Below are 20,000 nucleotides of genomic sequence, written 5' to 3' on the forward strand. Positions count from 1 at the left end.
TGTCTCGGTGTCTCTCGGCCATGTTGTCTCTCTCTCTCGGCCATGTTGTCTCTCTCTCTCGGTCATGTTGACTCTCTCTCTCTCGGTCATGTTGTCTCGGTGTCTCTCGGCCATGTTGTCTCTCTCTCGCTCTCTCTCTCTCTCGGTCATGTTGTCTCTCTCTCTCTCGGCCATGTTGTCTCGGTGTCTCTCGGCCATGTTGTCTCTCTCTCTCTCGGCCATGTTGTCTCGGTGTCTCTCGGCCATGTTGTCTCTCTCTCTCGGCCATGTTGTCTCTCTCTCTCGGTCATGTTGACTCTCTCTCTCTCGGTCATGTTGTCTCGGTGTCTCTCGGCCATGTTGTCTCTCTCTCGCTCTCTCTCTCTCTCGGTCATGTTGTCTCGGTGTCTCTCGGCCATGTTGTCTCTCTCTCTCTCGGCCATGTTGTCTCGGTGTCTCTCGGCCATGTTGTCTCTCTCTCTCTCGGTCATGTTGACTCTCTCTCTCTCGGTCATGTTGTCTCTCTCTCTCTCTCGGCCATGTTGTCTCTCTCTCTCTCTCGGTCATGTTGTCTCTCTCTCTCTCTCGGCCATGTTGTCTCGGTGTCTCTCGGCCATGTTGTCTCTCTCTCTCTCGGCCATGTTGTCTCGGTGTCTCTCGGCCATGTTGTCTCGGTGTCTCTCGGCCATGTTGTCTCTCTCTCTCTCTCGGCCATGTTGTCTCGGTGTCTCTCGGCCATGTTGTCTCTCTCTCGGCCATGTTGTCTCGGTGTCTCTCGGCCATGTTGTCTCGGTGTCTCTCGGCCATGTTGTCTCTCTCTCTCTCTCGGCCATGTTGTCTCGGTGTCTCTCGGCCATGTTGTCTCTCTCTCTCTCTCGGTCATGTTGTCTCTCTCTCTCTCTCGGCCATGTTGTCTCTCTCTCTCTCTCGGCCATGTTGTCTCGGTGTCTCTCGGCCATGTTGTCCCGTCCAGCTGCAGCCACATTATCTCTGTTTGTTCTTTTCCTTTTATTTGCTGCAGAAACACGAGTTGAACTTTGTTCGTCTGTTTGGACGTTTTATGTTGAAAAGCTTTGAGCACAAGAAACGGTGGAATTTCAAGTTGTGAACCTGGAGACTGATTCTTCCTCTCCGCCAATAAACTCCACATTCACACATTCACCAATTCTTCGTTCCAGGAGCACAAGTCACAGACTAAAAAACTGACAGGCTATGCTAATGCTATGCTAATGCTATACTAATGTTTTTCTACAATTGTTGCAGTAAATTTTGTAAAAATTCTATTTGTGCTCCTGAATCAGTGTGAAGTTTTTCTCTACGAGTCAAATTCTGTTTCCTTCAAAAACCAATCCAACATGGCGGCTCCGCGGCGGGAAACAGCTGTGTTCAGTCGGTGGAGGAAGGGGGCGGGGCTTAGCTGAGATTGACCGATCTCACAGCCAATGACAAGAGAGGAGCTTTTCTCTGTTTTGAGGCGGAAAGGAGTGAATTTATTAACGTGGTTAAAAAGACGCTGCTGATTCTTTTATTGTGACAGAACCATGGACTTTTATGTGTTTTCCTGTCTCAGAATGTCTTTCCTGGATTCTGTGGCAGAACCTTGTGATGTGTGCTTTGATGTGTGCTTTGATGTGTGCTTTGATGTGTTGACGCTGCAGGAAAAGCGGTTTTCCTTCACAATAAAGGTTGAAACAATGAAAACAAGGTGTTGAGAGGAGCTCTTCACCTCCACCCTCTCACTTCCTTTGATCCTGTTTCCTCTGTGCAGATGGGAAGGCGACGCAGTCGGAGAGTAAGAACGGGAGGAGAAGCGAGGGAGGAGGAGCAGCAGGAGACGCAGCAGCAGCAGGAGGAGGCGAAGGAGGAGGAGGAGGAGGAGGAGGAGCCAAGTTCTCCATGTTCACCTGGCTGGTGGTGCTGGCTCTGCTGGGCGTGTGGAGCTCGGTGGCCGTGGTTTACTTTGACGTGGTCGACTACGACAGCGTGCTGGGTGAGGAGGAGGAGGAGGAGGAGGAGGAGGAGGAGGAGGAGACGCGTCATGAGATGGAGGGCGAAGGAGCAGCAACGTTAAACATTCTTGTAAACAACCTGCAGAGTCGACGGTCGTTTTCTCTACTAATGATTGATGATGTCTGTTAGTTTGACCTGCTGACCTCTAACATCCTCCTCTTCCTCCTTTCTCCTCCTCCTCCTTCCTCCTCCTCCTTGTGGTCTCTCCCTCTTTCTCCTCCTTCCTCCTCCTTGTGGTCTCTCCCTCTCTCTCCTCCTTCTTTCTCCTTCCTCCTCCTCCTTGTCGTCTTGTTCCTTGTGTTCTTTCTTCTCTTCCTTCCTCCTCCTCCTCCTCCTCCTCCTCCTCCTCCTCCTCCTCCTCCTCCTCCTCTGCATGCAGCCAGAGCGAAGGAGTTCCATATGAACTTCTCCGAGGTTCTTCAAGGTAGGACGTGGACCTGCAGGTTGAGACTGGTCTTCATGTTCCATCAGGTTCTAGGGTTCAGGGCTAAAAGTTCTAGAAGCTCCTTGTAGCTTCAGTTGTCATGACAACAGTGTTTCCCTGACCAGGCTGGGGGGGGGGGGGGGGGGGGGGGACAGGAAGTACGCCCACATTAGACCAAGTCTCCGTCCAGACCAGCAGCAGCCTCCATCACCACACCTTCCTCCACCCTCCAGTGAACTACGTCCTGTTGGTCATCCACCTCCCCTCATCCCTTCATCTTGACGCTTCTGTGAAAGCAGAACCAAAGCTAACAGACAGTCTTGTTCTATATATACTATCTATATATACTATCTATATATACTATCTATATACTATCTATATATACTATCTATATATACTATCTATCTATACTATCTATCTATACTATCTATATACTATCTATCTATACTACTGAAGAAGTGCTACTATGATCATTGGATTCAGGGGTCAGGTTCCACCTCCACCCTGTGCTTCATCACATTTTCCTCCACCCTCCAGAGCTTCAGGCTCGCTGGCGTCTTCATTCCACAATAAATGGTTTTCCAAGGTTTCCAGGCCTTTTGACTTCCAGCTCATGTTTTAGATTCATATCTGATGTGACTTCAGAAGAGGTTCTGCTGTCTTGGTCTGGCTCCAGGTTTAGGGTCGATTTTAAACTTTGGACTAGTTTAGGAAACACGTCAGGCCAGTTTCAGTTGATTTCATGTTAGCCGCGAGCTAATTCATCAACTAGTTCAGGCTTGGGTTTTGGACTTGAGACTTTGTGGGTTTTTAATTGTTTTATGTCCAAAACTACATTTGAAATGTCTTCAGGACGGCTTCTAGGTCCTGTACCTCTAGGCTTGCGTTGGACTAGTTTGGAACTGGTTTCACGCCCAACTTCTAGAACAGATGTTTCACTAACAAGCCTCCACCTCTCTAACCCTAGACCCAAACCCTAGACCCTAAACCCTAGACCCAAACCTATGCCCTAACCTAACCCTAAAACCCTAGACCCAAACCTATGCCCTAACCTAACCCTAAACCCTAGACCCAAACCTATGCCCTAACCCTAGACCCAAACCCTAAACCCAAACCCTAGACCCTAACCTAACCCTAAACCCTAGACCCTAACCCTAAACCTAGACCCTAACCCTAGACCTAACCTAACCCTAAACCCTAGACCATAACCCAAACCCTAGACCCTAAACCCAAACCTTAGACCCTAACCTAACCCTAGACCCTAACCCAAACCCTAGACCCTAAACCCTAACCCAAACCCTAATGAGAAGATAACGTCACTCCTCTCCTTCCTCAGGAAAACTGACGGCGTACGACGCAGACGGAGACGGAGACTTTGATGTGGAGGACGCCAAAGTTCTGCTCGGCAAGTCCCCTTTGATCTTTCCTGTTCCCTTTCCTACCTGGTTTGTTTGCTGAGTAACGTTCCGGCCACTAGAGGTCAGTCCAGGCCGGATCTTCTCGCTTCAGGCGGGGCAGTTTGCTCACACATGAATTCTTATGGGACTGATAGAACCTGGCGGCAGCAGGATCCACAGCTGGACCACATCAGGACGTCTTCACAGTCCTCCTATGTCTCGGGGCGCCGTCAGTTTAGCTAGCAGGAAGCCGTGTAGCCGTGACAGGAAGTGAGGAAACGGGTGTGAGAAACACCAGCCATGTTTGTGATCCGGATCAGAGTTCACTAACCCTAACCTGAAACCCTAACCCCAGAGGGGAGGAAGTAGAGGAGGAAGTAGAGGGGAGGAAGTGTGGAGGAGGAAGTAGAGGGAGGAAGTAGAGAGGAGGAAGTAGAGAGGAGGAAGTGTGGAGGAGGAAGTAGAGGGGAGGAAGTAGAGGGGAGGAAGTAGAGAGGAGGAAGTAGAGGAGAGGAAGTAGAGAGGAGGAAGTAGAGGAGAGAAGTAGAGGGGAGAAGTGTGAAGGAGGAAGTAGAGGGGAGGAAGTGTGGAGGAGGAAGTAGAGGGAGGAGTGGAGGAAGTAGAGGGGAGGAAGTGTGGAGGAGGAAGTAGAGAGGAGGAAGTGAGGGGAGGAAGTAGAGGGGAGGAAGGTGTGGAGGAGGAAGTAGAGGGAGGAAGTAGAGGGGAGGAAGTAGAGAGGAGGAAGTAGAGGGAGAGGAAGAAGAGAGGAGGAAGTAGAGGAGAGGAAGAAGAGAGGAGAAGTAGAGGAGAGGAGTAGAGGGGAGGAAGTAGAGGAGGAAGTAGAGGGGAGGAAGTGTGGAGGAGGAAGTAGAGGGGAGAAGTGTGGAGGAAGTAGAGAAGGAAGTAGAGGGGAGGAAGTAGAGGGGAGGAAGTAGAGAGGAGGAAGTAGAGAGGAGGAAAGTAGAGGGAGGAAGTCAGAGGGAGGAAGTAGAGAGGAGGAAGTAGAGAGGAGAAGTAGAGGGAGGAAGTAGAGGGAGGAAGTAGAGGGGAGGAAGTAGAGAGGAGGAAGTAGAGAGGAGGAAGTGAGGGAGGAAGTAGAGGGGAGAAGTAGAGGGGCGAAGTAGAGGGGCGGAAGTAGAGGGCGGAAGTAGAGGGAGGAAGTAGAGAGGAGGAAGTAGAGAGGAGGAAGTAGAGAGGAGGAAGTAGAGAGGAGGAAGTAGAGGGAGGAAGTAGAGAGGAGGAAGTAGAGAGGAGGAAGTAGAGAGGAGGAAGTAGAGAGGAGGAAGTAGAGGGAGGAAGTAGAGGGGAGGAAGTAGAGGGAGGAAGTAGAGGGAGGAAGTAGAGGGGAGGAAGTAGAGGGAGGAAGTAGAGAGGAGGAAGTAGAGGGAGGAAGTAGAGGGAGGAAGTAGAGATGAGGAAGTAGAGGGAGGAAGTAGAGGGGAGGAAGTAGAGATGAGGAAGTAGAGAGGAGGAAGTAGAGAGGAGGAAGTAGAGAGGAGGAAGTAGAGATGAGGAAGTAGAGAGGAGGAAGTAGAGGAGAGGAAGTAGAGGGAGGAAGTAGAGAGGAGGAAGTAGAGGGAGGAAGTAGAGGGGAGGAAGTAGAGAGGAGGAAGTAGAGAGGAGGAAGTAGAGAGGAGGAAGTAGAGAGGAGGAAGTAGAGAGGAGGAAGTAGAGAGGAGGAAGTAGAGGGGAGGAAGTAGAGAGGAGGAAGTAGAGGGAGGAAGTAGAGAGGAGGAAGTAGAGGGGAGGAAGTAGAGAGGAGGAAGTAGAGAGGAGGAAGTAGAGAGGAGGAAGTAGAGGGAGGAAGTAGAGAGGAGCTGGTTTCTACGTCCTCGTTCTTTCCTTCCTCTGGTCGATGTTGGTTTGAGCGCGAGGTTGTCCAGGCGCTTTGATCCGCCCCCAAACCAAAATGGAGGTGTGGAAACCCTGAAGCCCCGCCCCTCCAGGTGTGAAAGCACCTTGATTCAAACTGTTCTTCATCTTAAACTGACGGTTTCTCTCTTCTCTCATCTCATCACCTCTTTATTTTGGGTCTGACGTTTTGTCCCGGTGGATCCTCCTTTCCTTTACCTCCCTCCTCATCTCCTCTTTGATTTACCCCTTCATGGCCCTCCACCCTTTCCTTCTCCTCTCCTCCATCTTGTTCTTTCGTTTCTTGTCTCTCTCTCTCTCTCTCTCTCTCTCTCTCTCCCCGTCAGGCCTCACCAAAGATGGCGACGGTAGCGCCAACGCAGAGTCGCTTGAGGAGGTTCTTAATATTTTAGCAGAGGAGGGCTCTGATTGGATCTATGGCTTCTTCACCTTCCTCCATGACGTAGTGTCTTCGCCTGTAGAGGACAAGGTGGAGGAGGACAAGGAGGAGGTGGAGGGGGACGAGGAGGAGGAGGAGGAGGAGGACGGGACTGTTTCCTCGTCTGACAAGGAGATCAAAGGAGTCATATTAGACCTCCAGAACCAGTAGGAGTCCTGGCAGGAAGCAGGGCCCACCTGGTCCTGGTCCTGGTCCTGGTCCTGGTCCTGGTCCTGGCCGGTGAGGACGGGTCTGGACCCATTGGAGGAGGAGGAGGAGGTTCTGGAAGGTTCTTATCAGTCCCATGGCAGGAGAACACGACTGTACCTGCTGCAGCCAGACGGTCGGGGTTCAGCTGGCCTCTAGTGGTCCTGGTTGCTATGACAACAGCAAAGGAGGAGCCGGGAGACGAACTGTTCCTTTAAATCTGCTGCGTCATGGCGGGTAAATGAAACGTTCCGTTCTAATCTGGCGTTGACGTGGAACAAGCAGATGGGGGTTCAGGGGGAACCTTCCCCTTGTTTCACGTCGTAACGAGACGTAGAACGTAAACGTTGATGTGCTTGAATGTCTATAGAAACGTTTTCATAGAACCACACGTGTTTTTGTCACTTCAACCACTCACACAGTTTACTCAAGTACAAGTACCAGTACCAGTACCAGTTATTTGAAACAGACGCTTTGCTGGTGAAACGCTGACTCATCTCTTTGTACAGGAACTGAAAATATGCTAGTTAAAGGACTTAAAAATGAAAAAGTACCGGTTCTGGGATGTAATCGAGTACACAAGCATACATTTCTCATTTGTTTTAAACTCAACCATTGTAATTCAGACGGTTTGGGGTTTTTTCAGTTGGAAACTAAATCTAGAATCTAGAAAAGACGTGAAAATAATCTGGGTGTACTTTTACATTTGAAACAGGAAGTGTTGGAATTGAACGATGTAATCTGATTACGTCTGCAGCTTCAGTGTGGATCAATGTCAGTATAAGTGTATATATATATATATATATATATAAGTAATGTCTGTATATAACCTAATAAGGAGGAGGAGATTCGTCTTCACGTGGAGGAAGAAGGGAAATAACTGAATAATGACTGAAGTACAGAAGAAGTACTTAGTTACTTGGTTGTTGGAGATAAAGATTGTGTAAAGTACTGAAACGCACCACAAAGTTCTACCAAACTGACGTTTCCAGGTTCGTAACTGACGGAACTTCTTTTCTAAGTTTCTCACAGAAAACATCTTTTATTCACATTTCATGTTTCTAGGTTCAGAACTCTACGTTCAGTACTCTGACTACATGATTCTGGTTTCTTAGTTCTTAATTCAGGGTTCTAGGTTCAGGATCCCAGGTTCATGACTCATGATTCCGGGATCCCAGGTTCAGGATTCCAGGATTCCAGGTTCATAGTGGAGGACTGATCAGAAGGGTTTGTGGTCTGCAGACCACCGTGAGCTGAATGTTGGACTTTACGTATCAGGATGTAATGAGAGGTTGTGAGGACTGATGATTCAGCGTTATTATGCTGCACTTAAAATACTTTGAACTTCCTGTTTGATATTTTTACAACCTAAGGTTGCACGGTTCTGTTTCCTTTGATCCACTTTGTGGATTCTTTCACTTTTCCTTTGATCCACTTTGTGGATTCTTTCACTTTTCCTTTGATCCACTTTGTGGATTCAAATCGTACTTCAGTTTTTCCGAGACGCCGTCAGAGGCTTAGTTTCTTTGTTTTTTGTGTGAAAACAAAGCAGAAGTTGAATGTTGTTGTTGCTGCAGCTCCTGACGATCAGCCACAACATTAAGACCACTCAGCTGCTCCGTCAACAACCCCATCAGCTCTGAACTCTTTCACTCATGGTGCCGCCGTGTTCCAAGAACAATGTTTGTGTCGTCATGAACAATAAAGTTTCAGTGAAGCGGCGATGACTCATGGTCACTTTGTTTCCTGTTTGTGGTTCAGATGAGAAGAACTTAAAGGGCCTGAGGACGAGAGGTACCGTACACCCTGTGTGTGTGTGTGTGTGTGTGTGTGTGTGTGTGTGTGTGTGTGTGTGTGTGTGTGTGTGTGTGTGTGTGTGTGTGTGTGTGTGTGTGTGTGTGTGTGTGTGTGTGTGTGTGTGTGTGTGTGTGTGTGTGTGTGTGTGTGTGTGTGTGTGTGCTTGTAGAAGAGAAGAAAGAGGTGAAGAGGCGGGGCCAGGATGAAGGTACCCAGCATGAGTGTCACTTCACTTTCGCTTCAGAACGAATGAAAACACATGAAAGACTTTTCTGACGCATCGTGTGAGAAATGAAACCTCCTAACTTACTGAGTTACTGAGTTACTGAGTACTGAGTACTGAGTTACTGAGTTACTGAGTACTGAGTTACTGAGTACTGAGTACTGAGTTACTGAGTACTGAGTTACTGAGTTACTGAGTACTGAGTACTGAGTTACTGAGTACTGAGTTACTGAGTTACTGAGTACTGAGTACTGAGTTACTGAGTACTGAGTTACTGAGTTACTGAGTACTGAGTTACTGAGTTACTGAGTGATTCAAAGTAGAGTTTAACGTTTTATGACTCCCATCAGGTTGTTTGAACTTTTGAACTTGTGTTGTAAAAACACCCGACGCCACATTTGAACAGTGAAGATGTTCACTAGTTTCAGTTTCAGGAGTTGTGAGATGAATCCCGTCTAATGAGCCGAAGTGGTTTTTCTCCCCGTTGATCCTCAAAGGAAACGTTAGCAACGTCCTGAAACTCCTCAAAACCACGTCGTTCATATGCCGGCCTGTAGAGGCAGTGTTGTCCCAGCACACTGCAGCACAGCAGGCCGCCAGGCCGCCATGCCGCCATGCCGCCAGGCCGCCATGCCGCCATGCCGCCAGGCCGCCATACAGCCATGCCGCCATGCAGCCATGCAGCCATGCCGCCAGGCACTCATTCCGGTCAGTGACTCATTCCGGTCAGTGACTCATTCCGGTCAGTGATGCTGCATCTGACCTGGAACACGTTCTGATTGGACGGCGGCGAGGGATTCCTCTAACGACGTCGTCGGGTTAAGCTCCTCCTCGTCCGCCATTTTGAATTTATTTTTCTTCCGTCGACATTCAGATCGTTCAGTCGAATTAAAAACTCGAATTCTCGAAGTCGAATTCTACACATAAAAACAACTTCAACTAAGATGACGTATTTTTGATTATTTTGACTTTCTAATCCCGAATTTTCATACCTTTTTATGGTTCAGAAAAAAAATTGACGGAGGAGGAAGAGGAGGAGGAAGACTTAATAAAGTCACATGTATTTCAGACCAACAGCAAAAAGCCCAGTGGGAGTTAATTCAACTCTGTTAGGAGTTAATTCAACTCTGTTAGGCGTTAATTCAACTCTGTTAGGAGTTAATTCAACTCTGTTAGGAGTTAATTCAACTCTGTTAGGAGTTAATTCAACTCTGTTAGGCGTTAATTCAACTCTGTTAGGCGTTAATTCAACTCTGTTAGGAGTTAATTCAACTCTGTTAGGCGTTAATTCAACTCTGTTAGGAGTTAATTCAACTCTGTTAGGCGTTAATTCAACTCTGTTCGGAGTTAATTCAACTCTGTTCGGAGTTAATTCAACTCTGTTAGGCGTTAATTCAACTCTGTTAGGCGTTAATTCAACTCTGTTAGGAGTTAATTCAACTCTGTTAGGAGTTAATTCAACTCTGTTAGGAGTTAATTCAACTCTGTTAGGAGTTAATTCAACTCTGTTAGGCGTTAATTCAACTCTGTTAGGAGTTAATTCAACTCTGTTAGGAGTTAATTCAACTCTGTTCGGAGTTAATTCAACTCTGTTCGGAGTTAATTCAACTCTGTTAGGCGTTAATTCAACTCTGTTAGGCGTTAATTCAACTCTGTTAGGAGTTAATTCAACTCTGTTAGGAGTTAATTCAACTCTGTTAGGAGTTAATTCAACTCTGTTAGGAGTTAATTCAACTCTGTTAGGCGTTAATTCAACTCTGTTAGGAGTTAATTCAACTCTGTTAGGCGTTAATTCAACTCTGTTCGGAGTTAATTCAACTCTGTTCGGAGTTAATTCAACTCTGTTAGGAGTTAATTCAACTCTGTTAGGAGTTAATTCAACTCTGTTAGGCGTTAATTCAACTCTGTTAGGAGTTAATTCAACTCTGTTAGGAGTTGATTCAACTCTGTTAGGAGTTAATTCAACTCTGGGCTTTTTGCTGTGAAGAACAAAGTTGAAATCCAGATTCTTGTTCCTCCACACTGAAGAGTATAAAGAGAAACACCTTCCCTGAGTTTATTGAGCAATCCGGATTATTAAAGCAACTACAAGTGTTTTTAAGTAAAAAGTTTTGTTGGTCACATTCATACATTCTAAGATTATAAATTTCCATTAAACTTCAGGAAAGTCTAGATTTGTGTGAGCAGCTAAGAAGTAGTTCAAAACCAAATCACCTGATTTTGAAGGGTTCAGATTTTCCGTCAACAGGAACTGCAGACGTACGTTTCTGCAGCTCGTTCTGCTGCACCTCCCCTTTTCTTAACGAGCACCTCCCCTGTTCTTAACGAGCACCTCCCCTTTTCTTAACGAGCACCTCCCCTTTTCTTAACGAGCACCTCCCCTTTTCTTAACGAGCATCTCCCCTTTTCTTAACGAGCATCTCCCCTTTTCTTAACGAGCCTTGTTTGCGGTGTTGCGGCACGTTAACGAGCGTCATCCCGCCGCCTTGTCCTGAAGCTTTGTCGTCCTCAAACCTCAGCGCCACTGGTCTCCGGCGCTCGGCTGCGCTCGGCGCTGCAGGAAGAGCTGAGGACGATTCAGGACAAGATGGAGGCCAAGAGGATCGCGCTCATCGCCATGGCCGAGATCAAAGCCTTTCTCTTTGAGGAGGAGGAGCAGAGGGAGGCGGCCTGGGCACTGAAGGAAAAGACCCTGGAGGACGCCCAGGAGAAGCTGAAGATAGAGATGGAGAAGATGGAAAGAGAGAAGGAGGAGAGGGAGAAGGCTGAGAAAGAAAGGATAGTCCAAGAGAAGGAGAGACTGGCAAAGGAAAAGGCTGCCAGAGAAGAGAGGGAACGGGTGGAACGAGAGAAGGCGGAGAAGGAAAAGATGGAGAGGGAACGACAGGAGAAGGAAAGGATGGAGAGGGAACGACAGGAGAAGGAAAAGATGGAGAGGGAACGACAGGAGAAGGAAAGGATGGAGAGGGAACGACAGGAGAAGGAAAGGAAGAGACTAGAGCAGGAGAAAGCAGAGAAGGAAAGATTAGAAAGAGAGAGGCTTGAGAAGGAACGACTAGAGAGGGAACGCCTTGCCAAGGAAAAGGAAAGACTTGAGAAGGAAAGGATTGCCAAAGAGAAAGCAGAAAGAGAAAAGATGGAGAGAGAAAGAATGGCCAAAGAGAAGGCAGAGAAGGAAAGGCTGGAGCGAATTGCTGAAGAGAAGGAGAGACTTGAACGGGAGAGGCAGGAGAAAGAAAGACAAGAGAAAGAGAAGGCAGAGAAAGAGAGGCTGGAGAAAGAGAGAATCGCTAAAGAAAAGGAGAGACTTGCAAAGGAGAGGGCTGAGAAAGAAAGACAAGAGAGAGAGAGGCTGGAGAGAGAGAGAATCGCTAAAGAGAAGGAGAGACTTGAACGGGAGAGGCAGGAGAAGGAAAGGATAGAAAAAGAGAAGGCGGAGAAAGAGAGACTGGAGAGGGCAAAAGTTGCCAAAGAAAGAGAGAGACTTGCAAGGGAGAGGGCTGAGAAAGAAAGACAAGAGAAAGAAAGGCTGGAGAGGGAAAGAACGGCTAAAGAAAGGGAGAGACTTTTGAGGGAACGGCAAGAAAGAGAACGCCTTGCCAAGGAAAGGGAGAGACTTGAAAACGAGAGGATCGCTAAAGCTAAAGCCGAAAAAGAACGGATGGAGAGAGAAAGAATGGCCAAAGAGAGGGCGGAGAAGGAGAGACTTGAAAGGGAACGAGTTGCCAAAGAGAAGGAAAGGCTGGAGAGGGAACGAATCGCCAAGGACAGGATGGAGAGAGCAGCAAAAGAGAAGGAAGAGCGGGAAAGGATGGAGAAAGAGCATCTGGCCAGAGAAAGGGTGAGAGTGGCTCAGGAGAAGGAGAGGCTGGAGAGAGAGAGAGCCCAGAGAGAGCTGCCAGAGAGAGAGAGAGCCCAGAGAGAGCTGCCAGAGAGAGAGAGAGCCCAGAGAGAGCTGCCAGAGAGAGAGAGAGCCCAGAGAGAGCTGCCAGAGAGAGAGAGAGCCCAGAGAGAGCTGCCAGAGAGAGAGAGAGCCCAGAGAGAGCTGCCAGAGAGAGAGAGAGCCCAGAGAGAGCTGCTGGCCAGACAGAAAGCTCTGCGGGAAAAGATGGAGGTGGTGAAGCAGCGCGGCGTCCTGAGGGACGGAGCAGGGAAACCCAACACCACCCGGCCGGGGCCCCCGGCGGGGGGGGGGGAGCCAGGGAGGGCGGGGGGGGGCGGGCCAGAGAGGGCGAGAGCTTCGGCCGTCAGGAGAGTGGAGAGCGACGTGGAGGAGAAGAAGAAATGAAACCATGCTGTGAATTCATGACGTCACAAAAGCTCAGGACTCTGATTCAACACTGACTGTACCTTAACAAGCTGCTGCTCTGTGACCTGCTGGAGGGGGGGGGGAGGGGGGGTCCCGTCTGGCGGGGGGGGGGGGGGGGGGGTCCCGTCTGGTGGGGGTGGAACCGTCTGGCGGGGGGGGGGGGGGGGGGGTCCCGTCTGGCGGGGGGGGACCCGTCTGGTGGGGGTGGAACCGTCTGGCGGGGGGGGGGGGGGGGGGTCCCGTCTGGCGGGGGGGGACCCGTCTGGTGGGGGTGGAACCGTCTGGTGGGGGTGGAACCGTCTGGCGGGGGGGGGGGGGGTCCCGTCTGGTGGGGGTGGAACCGTCTGGTGGGGGGGGGGGGGGGGGGGTCCCGTCTGGCGGGGGGGGAACCGTCTGGTGGGGGTGGAACCGTCTGGCGGGGGGGGGGGGGGTCCCGTCTGGCGGGGGTGGAACCGTCTGGTGGGACCCCCCCCCCCCCGCCACACCCACTGCAATGAGACAAAAGTGTTGGAGGTTTTCAACCATCGATTCAACGTGAGGTTTTACTACAACTTTGGTCAGATTTGGTTTTAGGGCTCGTTCACATCAGACCGGTTCCATCTGGACCAGAGTTCACATCAGACCCGTTCCATCTGGACCAGAGTTCACATCAGACCCGTTCCATCTGGACCAGAGTTCACATCAGACCCGTTCCATCTGGACCAGAGTTCACATCAGACCCGTTCCATCTGGACCAGAGTTCACATCAGACCCGTTCCATCTGGACCAGAGTTCACATCAGACCCGTTCCATCTGGACCAGAGTTCACATCAGACCCGTTCGTCCATGACCTCTACCACCACCAGGTAGAGGTCATGACCTCCACTTCCACCAGGTAGAGGTCATGACCTCCACCACCACCAGGTAGAGGTCATGACCTCCACCTCCACCAGGTAGAGGTCATGACCTCCACCACCACCAGGTAGAGGTCATGACCTCCACCTCCACCAGGTGGCGCCTTTAGTTTGACCCTCGGCTAAATCAAGAGTAACAAAACCATGGAAACAAACCAGTTGAGGCCTTTTCCTGGTGCTTTGCTTGTAACTTGTGCAGGTTTTTGTTTTTTAATTTAGTGAATAAAATGTGTATATTTGAAAATCTGAAGTATTTCATGTTTTGTCTTCTTTGCTCGTCTCCCATGAACTTCAGACGTTTGTTTGATTGATTTGATCAAAAGACAAACTGGTTTGGAGACGAACAGGAAGTTCAGTCTGAGATCTCGGCTCTGTCTCAGTTCCAAGTATGTACTCAAGTACTCTGAGTACATACTGTACCTACAAGTACGTTCTCAGATGTACGGACTTTTGGAATTTCTTGCTAAATGCAGTATTTGGCCGGAGCGAGAACACGTCTGGGTATTTCATGTGTACTTGACGAGATTCGTACCTTGAATGGGATCAGGACTTGGTCTCTGAGACACCAGGACGAGGACAGTGGAGCGACCTCACCTGGTGAGGTCACTCACCTCTCAATGGTCAGTGAGGTTTATTTAAAGGTCATTCAGAGGTCACTGACCTACTACTGGTGAAATGACCTCGCGAAAGGCCGGACCGCAGACCCGGCCAACAGCAGGTCCCTTTTGTAATTCGTACGCCGCCGACAGTGGGTTAGGGTTAGGGTTAGCTCGGATAGCTCGCGGCCTAGCATGCCCGTTAGCATGCTAACAAACATTGTCCAATTGAGCAGAAATCTGGTAGGTGGCCTAATGGGGGCGCTGCGGTCACGAATCACTAGCTAATTAGCTGGTTTTGATGCTGTTTTTTCAAAATAAAAGTCATTAAAAAAAAACTTATAAGTCTCAGGAGGATGGTGCCCCCCGTCCTGAATCCTGAATCCTGAATCCTGAATCCTCGTCTCTTCTGCAGGATGAGGTGACAGAACGGCTCTCAGGAGAGTTTCTACATCAGCAACTCTTCCTGACTGCATTCCTGGTATTCCTGGTATTCTTAGTGTCACTTAGTGTCACTTAATGTGAATTAATGTCACTTAATGTAGTTCTTAAAGGAGCCGGACACTCCTGGTATTCCTGGTATTCCTGACACTCCTGGTATTCCTGGTATTCTTGACACTCCTGGTATTCCTGGTATTCCTGACACTCCTGGTATTCCTGACACACCTGGTATTCTTGGTATTCCTGACACTCCTGGTATTCCTGACACTCCTGGTATTCTTGGTATTCCTGACACACCTGGTATTCTTGGTATTCCTGACACTCCTGGTATTCCTGACACACCTGGTATTCCTGGTATTCCTGATACACCTGGTACTCTTGGTATTCCTGACACACCTGGTATTCTTGGTATTCCTGACACTCCTGGTATTCCTGACACACCTGGTATTCCTGGTATTCCTGACACACCTGGTATTCTTGGTATTCCTGACACACCTGGTATTCCTGACACTCCTGGTATTCCTGGTATTCCTGACACACCTGGTATTCCTGACACTCCTGGTATTCCTGGTATTCCTGGTATTCCTGGAGGATTTGGATGATTCAGTCTGTTCTTCAGTAATTTAGAGACGAGATGTTTCTGAGACCTGTGGAACCTTCCTGTGGAACCTTCCTATGGAACCTTCCTATGGAACCTTCCAGCTGGACGGAGAAATTGGACAGGAAGTGACTGATGCCTGAAAACCTCTGAATCCTGAACAGGCCTGAGAGCAGAACCACCTGCAGACCAGAACCCCCCGGGGCAGGAGGAACCGGGGCAGGAGGAACCGGGGCAGGAGGAACCGGCTGAAGATCCTGGTGAGGAGGAACCATGACAGTGAAGCCTTGGTTGAAACCTGAGCTGATGTGTCACTCTCTCTTCCTCTTCCTCTTCCTCTTCCTCTCTCCTCCTCCTCTTCCTCCTCCTCCTCCTCTTCCTCTCTCCTCCTCCTCCTCCTCTTCCTCTCTCCTCCTCTTCCTCCTCCTCCTCCTCTTCCTCCTCCTCCTCCTCTTCCTCTCTCCTCCTCCTCCTCCTCTTCCTCTCTCCTCCTCTTCCTCCTCCTCCTCCTCCTCCTCCTCCTCCTCTTCCTCTCTCCTCCTCTTCCTCTCTCCTCCTCCTCCTCCTCCTCCTCCTCCTCCTCCATCATGTTCCTCCACTGTGTGACGTTCTTTGAGAACCTGCTTCATGTTCTGACGTTCTCCTCTCTGTGTGTCTGATCCAGTCTCTGGGTCTCAGGATGTGGACTCTGAAATCCAAGGTGTGTGTGTGTGTGTGTGTGTGTGTGTGTGTGTGTGTGTGTGTGTGTGTGTGTGTGTGTGTGTGTGTGTGTGTGTGTGTGTGTGTGTGTGTGTGTGTGTGTGTGTGTGTGTGTGTGTGTGTGTGTGTTAACCCTGTGTGTGTCTCCAGCGGCCGTCCCTCTGCCTCCCTTTGAGGACGACGACTTCATTCCAGGTCTTTTTCATTTATTGTTCTTTGTTTTTCTGTCGTTTCTTCAAACGAGTCGTCAGCTGATGTTCGTCTCTTCAACTTTAAATCAAGTTTCAATTCGTGAGACAAAAGTGTTAAAAGGACGTGTGAGACACTTTAGAAAAGGACTGCAGACACAGTGAAGGTCCAGGGTCAGCATTCACGAGGAACTGTTTAGCATTCATGTTTAAAAACGTCTGAAATGTGAGAAGAGATGAAACGACACATAAAACCACGTTCCTGGGAGAGTTTTAGAAAATATGATGAATCAGAGACCTTCAATCCATAAAGTTTGATCATATTAAAGTTCAGGGAAGGAAACGATCAGACGGACGACGTTTCTCTTTGAGAACCGAACGTAAACATCAGACTAACGACGTTTCTCTTTGAGAACCGAACGTAAACATCAGACGGACGACGTTTCTCTTTGAGAACCGAACGTAAACATCAGACGGACGACGTTTCTCTTTGAGAACCGAACGTAAACATCAGACGGACGACGTTTCTCTTTGAGAACCGAACGTAAACATCAGACGGACGACGTTTCTCTTTGAGAACCGAACGTAAACATCAGACGGACGACGTTTCTCTTTGAGAACCGAACGTAAACATCAGACGGACGACGTTTCTCTTTGAGAACCGAACGTAAACATCAGACGGACGACGTTTCTCTTTGAGAACCGAACGTAAACATCAGACGGACGACGTTTCTCTTTGAGAACCGAACGTAAACATCAGACGGACGACGTTTCTCTTTGAGAACCGAACGTAAACATCAGACGGACGACGTTTCTCTTTGAGAACCGAACGTAAACATCAGACGGACGACGTTTCTCTTTGAGAACCGAACGTAAACATCAGACTGACGACGTTTCTCTTTGAGAACCGAACGTAAACATCAGACTGACGACGTTTCTCTTTGAGAACCGAACGTAAACATCAGACGGACGACGTTTCTCTTTGAGAACCGAACGTAAACATCAGACGGACGACGTTTCTCTTTGAGAACCGAACGTAAACATCAGACGGACGACGTTTCTCTTTGAGAACCGAACGTAAACATCAGACGGACGTAGGAACGATAAATACCTTTACTGAGTTCTAGACGTCATGTGTCCTTCAAGTGGGCCTGCAGGGGGCGTGGCCTGTAGAGAGGGTGTGGTCTGTGTGGAGGGGCGTGGCCTGTAGTGAGGGGGCGTGGTCTGGGACCATCATGGAACATTCAGAGGGAAATTGGTCTTAAATCGTGAAATAAAGTGTCAGAATATTTACAAGATGTTGGAACAAGTTGATTTTTAACCTGAGACTCGTTCTGGATAAACATGAATCGTTTTTGTCGTAGACGATCCTCGAGACAGTGGACACTCTTATGGTGAGTCTCTCTCTCTGTTCCCTCACCTCTTCTCTCTGTTCCCTCACCTCTTCTCTCTGTTCCCTCACCTTTTCTCTCTGTTCCCTCACCTCTTCTCTCTGTTCCCTCACCTCTTCTCTCTGTTCCCTCACCTCTTCTCTCTGTTCCCTCACCTCTTCTCTCTGTTCCCTCACCTCTTCTCTCTGTTCCCTCACCTCTTCTCTCTGTTCCCTCACCTCTTCTCTCTGTTCCCTCACCTTTTCTCTCTGTTCCCTCACCTCTTCTCTCTGTTCCCTCACCTCTTCTCTCTGTTCCCTCACCTCTTCTCTCTGTTCCCTCACCTCTTCTCTCTCTGTTCCCTCACTTATTCTCTCTGTTCCCTCACCTCTTCTCTCTGTTCCCTCACCTTTTCTCTCTGTTCCCTCACCTCTTCTCTCTGTTCCCTCACCTCTTCTCTCTGTTCCCTCACCTCTTCTCTCTGTTCCCTCACCTCTTCTCTCTGTTCCCTCACCTCTTCTCTCTGTTCCCTCACCTCTTCTCTCTCTGTTCCCTCACCTCTTCTCTCTGTTCCCTCACCTCTTCTCTCTGTTCCCTCACCTTTTCTCTCTGTTCCCTCACCTCTTCTCTCTGTTCCCTCACCTCTTCTCTCTGTTCCCTCACCTCTTCTCTCTGTTCCCTCACCTCTTCTCTCTCTGTTCTCTCACCTCTTCTCTCTCTGTTCCCTCACCTCTTCTCTCTGTTCCCTCACCTCTTCTCTCTCTGTTCTCTCACCTCTTCTCTCTCTGTTCCCTCACCTCTTCTCTCTGTTCCCTCACCTCTTCTCTCTCTGTTCCCTCACCTCTTCTCTCTGTTCTCTCACCTCTTCTCTCTCTGTTCTCTCACCTCTTCTCTCTCTGTTTCCTCACCTCTTCTCTCTGTTCCCTCACCTTTTCTCTCTGTTCCCTCACCTCTTCTCTCTCTGTTCCCTCACCTCTTCTCTCTGTTCCCTCACCTCTTCTCTCTGTTCCCTCACCTCTTCTCTCTGTTCCCTCACCTCTTCTCTCTGTTCCCTCACCTCTTCTCTCTCTGTTCCCTCACGTCTTCTCTCTGTTCCCTCACCTCTTCTCTCTGTTCCCTCACCTCTTCTCTCTGTTCCCTCACCTCTTCTCTCTGTTCCCTCACCTCTTCCTGTCGTTGTGTTTCAGAAGAAGCTCCGTCCTCCATCGACACCACCGGAGGTGAGAGTCTACGTTGTGCCGCCTGTGGCTGTGGGTGTGGCTGTGGGTATGGCTGTAGGTGTGGGTGTGGCTGTAGGTGTGGGTGTAGGTGGGTGTGGCTGTGGGTGTAGCTGTAGGTGGGTGTGGCTGTGGGTGTGGGTGTAGGTGTGCATGTCCCTTTAAGGAGAAGGTGTGGTTTGTGATTGTGTTGTAGTTCTGGTGGAGGAGCCGTCGTCGGGGGAGACCGGAGGTGAGCACCTCCACCTGCAGCTCCACCTCCCGGCGCTGCTCCACCTTCCAGTAACCTGAGTGTTGTTTTGTCCTGCAGCCGCGTCCAGCAGCTCCACACCGTCCCTGGAAGCAGGTAGGACATGGAGGACCAGCAGGGGGCGCCAGAGCCTCACCTCTGACCAGCAGGGGGCGCCAGAGCCTCACCTCTGACCAGCAGGGGGCCCCAGAGCCCCACCTCTGACCAGCAGGGGGCCCCAGAGCCCCACCTCTGACCAGCAGGGGGCGCCAGAGCCTCACCTCTGACCAGCAGGGGGCGCCAGAGCCCCACCTCTGACCAGCAGGGGGCCCCAGAGCCCCACCTCTGACCAGCAGGGGGCGCCAGAGCCTCACCTCTGACCAGCAGGGGGCGCCAGAGCCTCACCTCTGACCAGCAGGGGGCGCAAGAGCCCCACCTCTGACCAGCAGGGGGCGCCAGAGCCTCACCTCTGACCAGCAGGGGGCGCCAGAGCCTCACCTCTGACCAGCAGGGGGCCCCAGAGCCCCACCTCTGACCAGCAGGGGGCGCCAGAGCCCCACCTCTAACCTAGCAGGGGGCGCCAGAGCCTCACCTCTGACCAGCAGGGGGCGCCAGAGCCCCACCTCTGACCAGCAGGGGGCGCCAGAGCCCCACCTCTAACCTAGCAGGGGGCCCCAGAGCCCCACCTCTGACCAGCAGGGGGCGCCAGAGCCTCACCTCTGACCAGCAGGGGGCCCCAGAGCCCCACCTCTGACCAGCAGGGGGCGCCAGAGCCCCACCTCTAACCTAGCAGGGGGCGCCAGAGCCTCACCCCCTGCAGCTCTCTGCCGCCCCCATCTGGAGGGTCTCCGCTTTAGTTTCCTTGTTTCCATGACGACGTCTTCCAGTGGTAGCAGAAAGCTTTTCTGCTGTTTTGAACATCTGAAAGTGCAACTTTTTGAAAACGGCTCCCAGGGTTACAGCGATACGACTCAGTCGTCATGGAAACGAGGGGGAGCGGCCGTACTGACTGCTAGCTTCCCGCTGACTGCGTCGTCGTAACACAAACGGCGCTAACTCGCATGCTAACAACATTGTTTTCAGCGTTCTGGCCGTTTCCATGGAAACGGCCAGAACGTTACCATGGAAACACA

At 50.2% G+C, this 20,000-nt stretch overlaps 1 protein-coding gene across 1 annotated transcript in view; it reads left to right on the forward strand.

Annotated features, from left to right (window-relative positions):
* LOC308148130 (aspartyl/asparaginyl beta-hydroxylase-like) overlaps nucleotides 1-20,000 on the forward strand; it is a 33,216-nt gene that overhangs the window by 4,925 nt on the left and 8,291 nt on the right. Inside the window, 10 exon segments of the mRNA XM_080521564.1 lie at nucleotides 1,748-1,969; nucleotides 2,369-2,413; nucleotides 3,750-3,818; nucleotides 15,329-15,424; nucleotides 15,829-15,864; nucleotides 16,014-16,058; nucleotides 17,416-17,445; nucleotides 18,609-18,641; nucleotides 18,835-18,870; nucleotides 18,949-18,984. Coding sequence (XP_080377690.1) covers nucleotides 1,748-1,969; nucleotides 2,369-2,413; nucleotides 3,750-3,818; nucleotides 15,329-15,424; nucleotides 15,829-15,864; nucleotides 16,014-16,058; nucleotides 17,416-17,445; nucleotides 18,609-18,641; nucleotides 18,835-18,870; nucleotides 18,949-18,984 — 648 coding nt within the window.

The sequence above is a fragment of the Blennius ocellaris genome (assembly GCF_963422515.1).
Source record: "Blennius ocellaris genome assembly, contig: SCAFFOLD_188, whole genome shotgun sequence".
NCBI lineage: Eukaryota > Metazoa > Chordata > Actinopteri > Blenniiformes > Blenniidae > Blennius > Blennius ocellaris.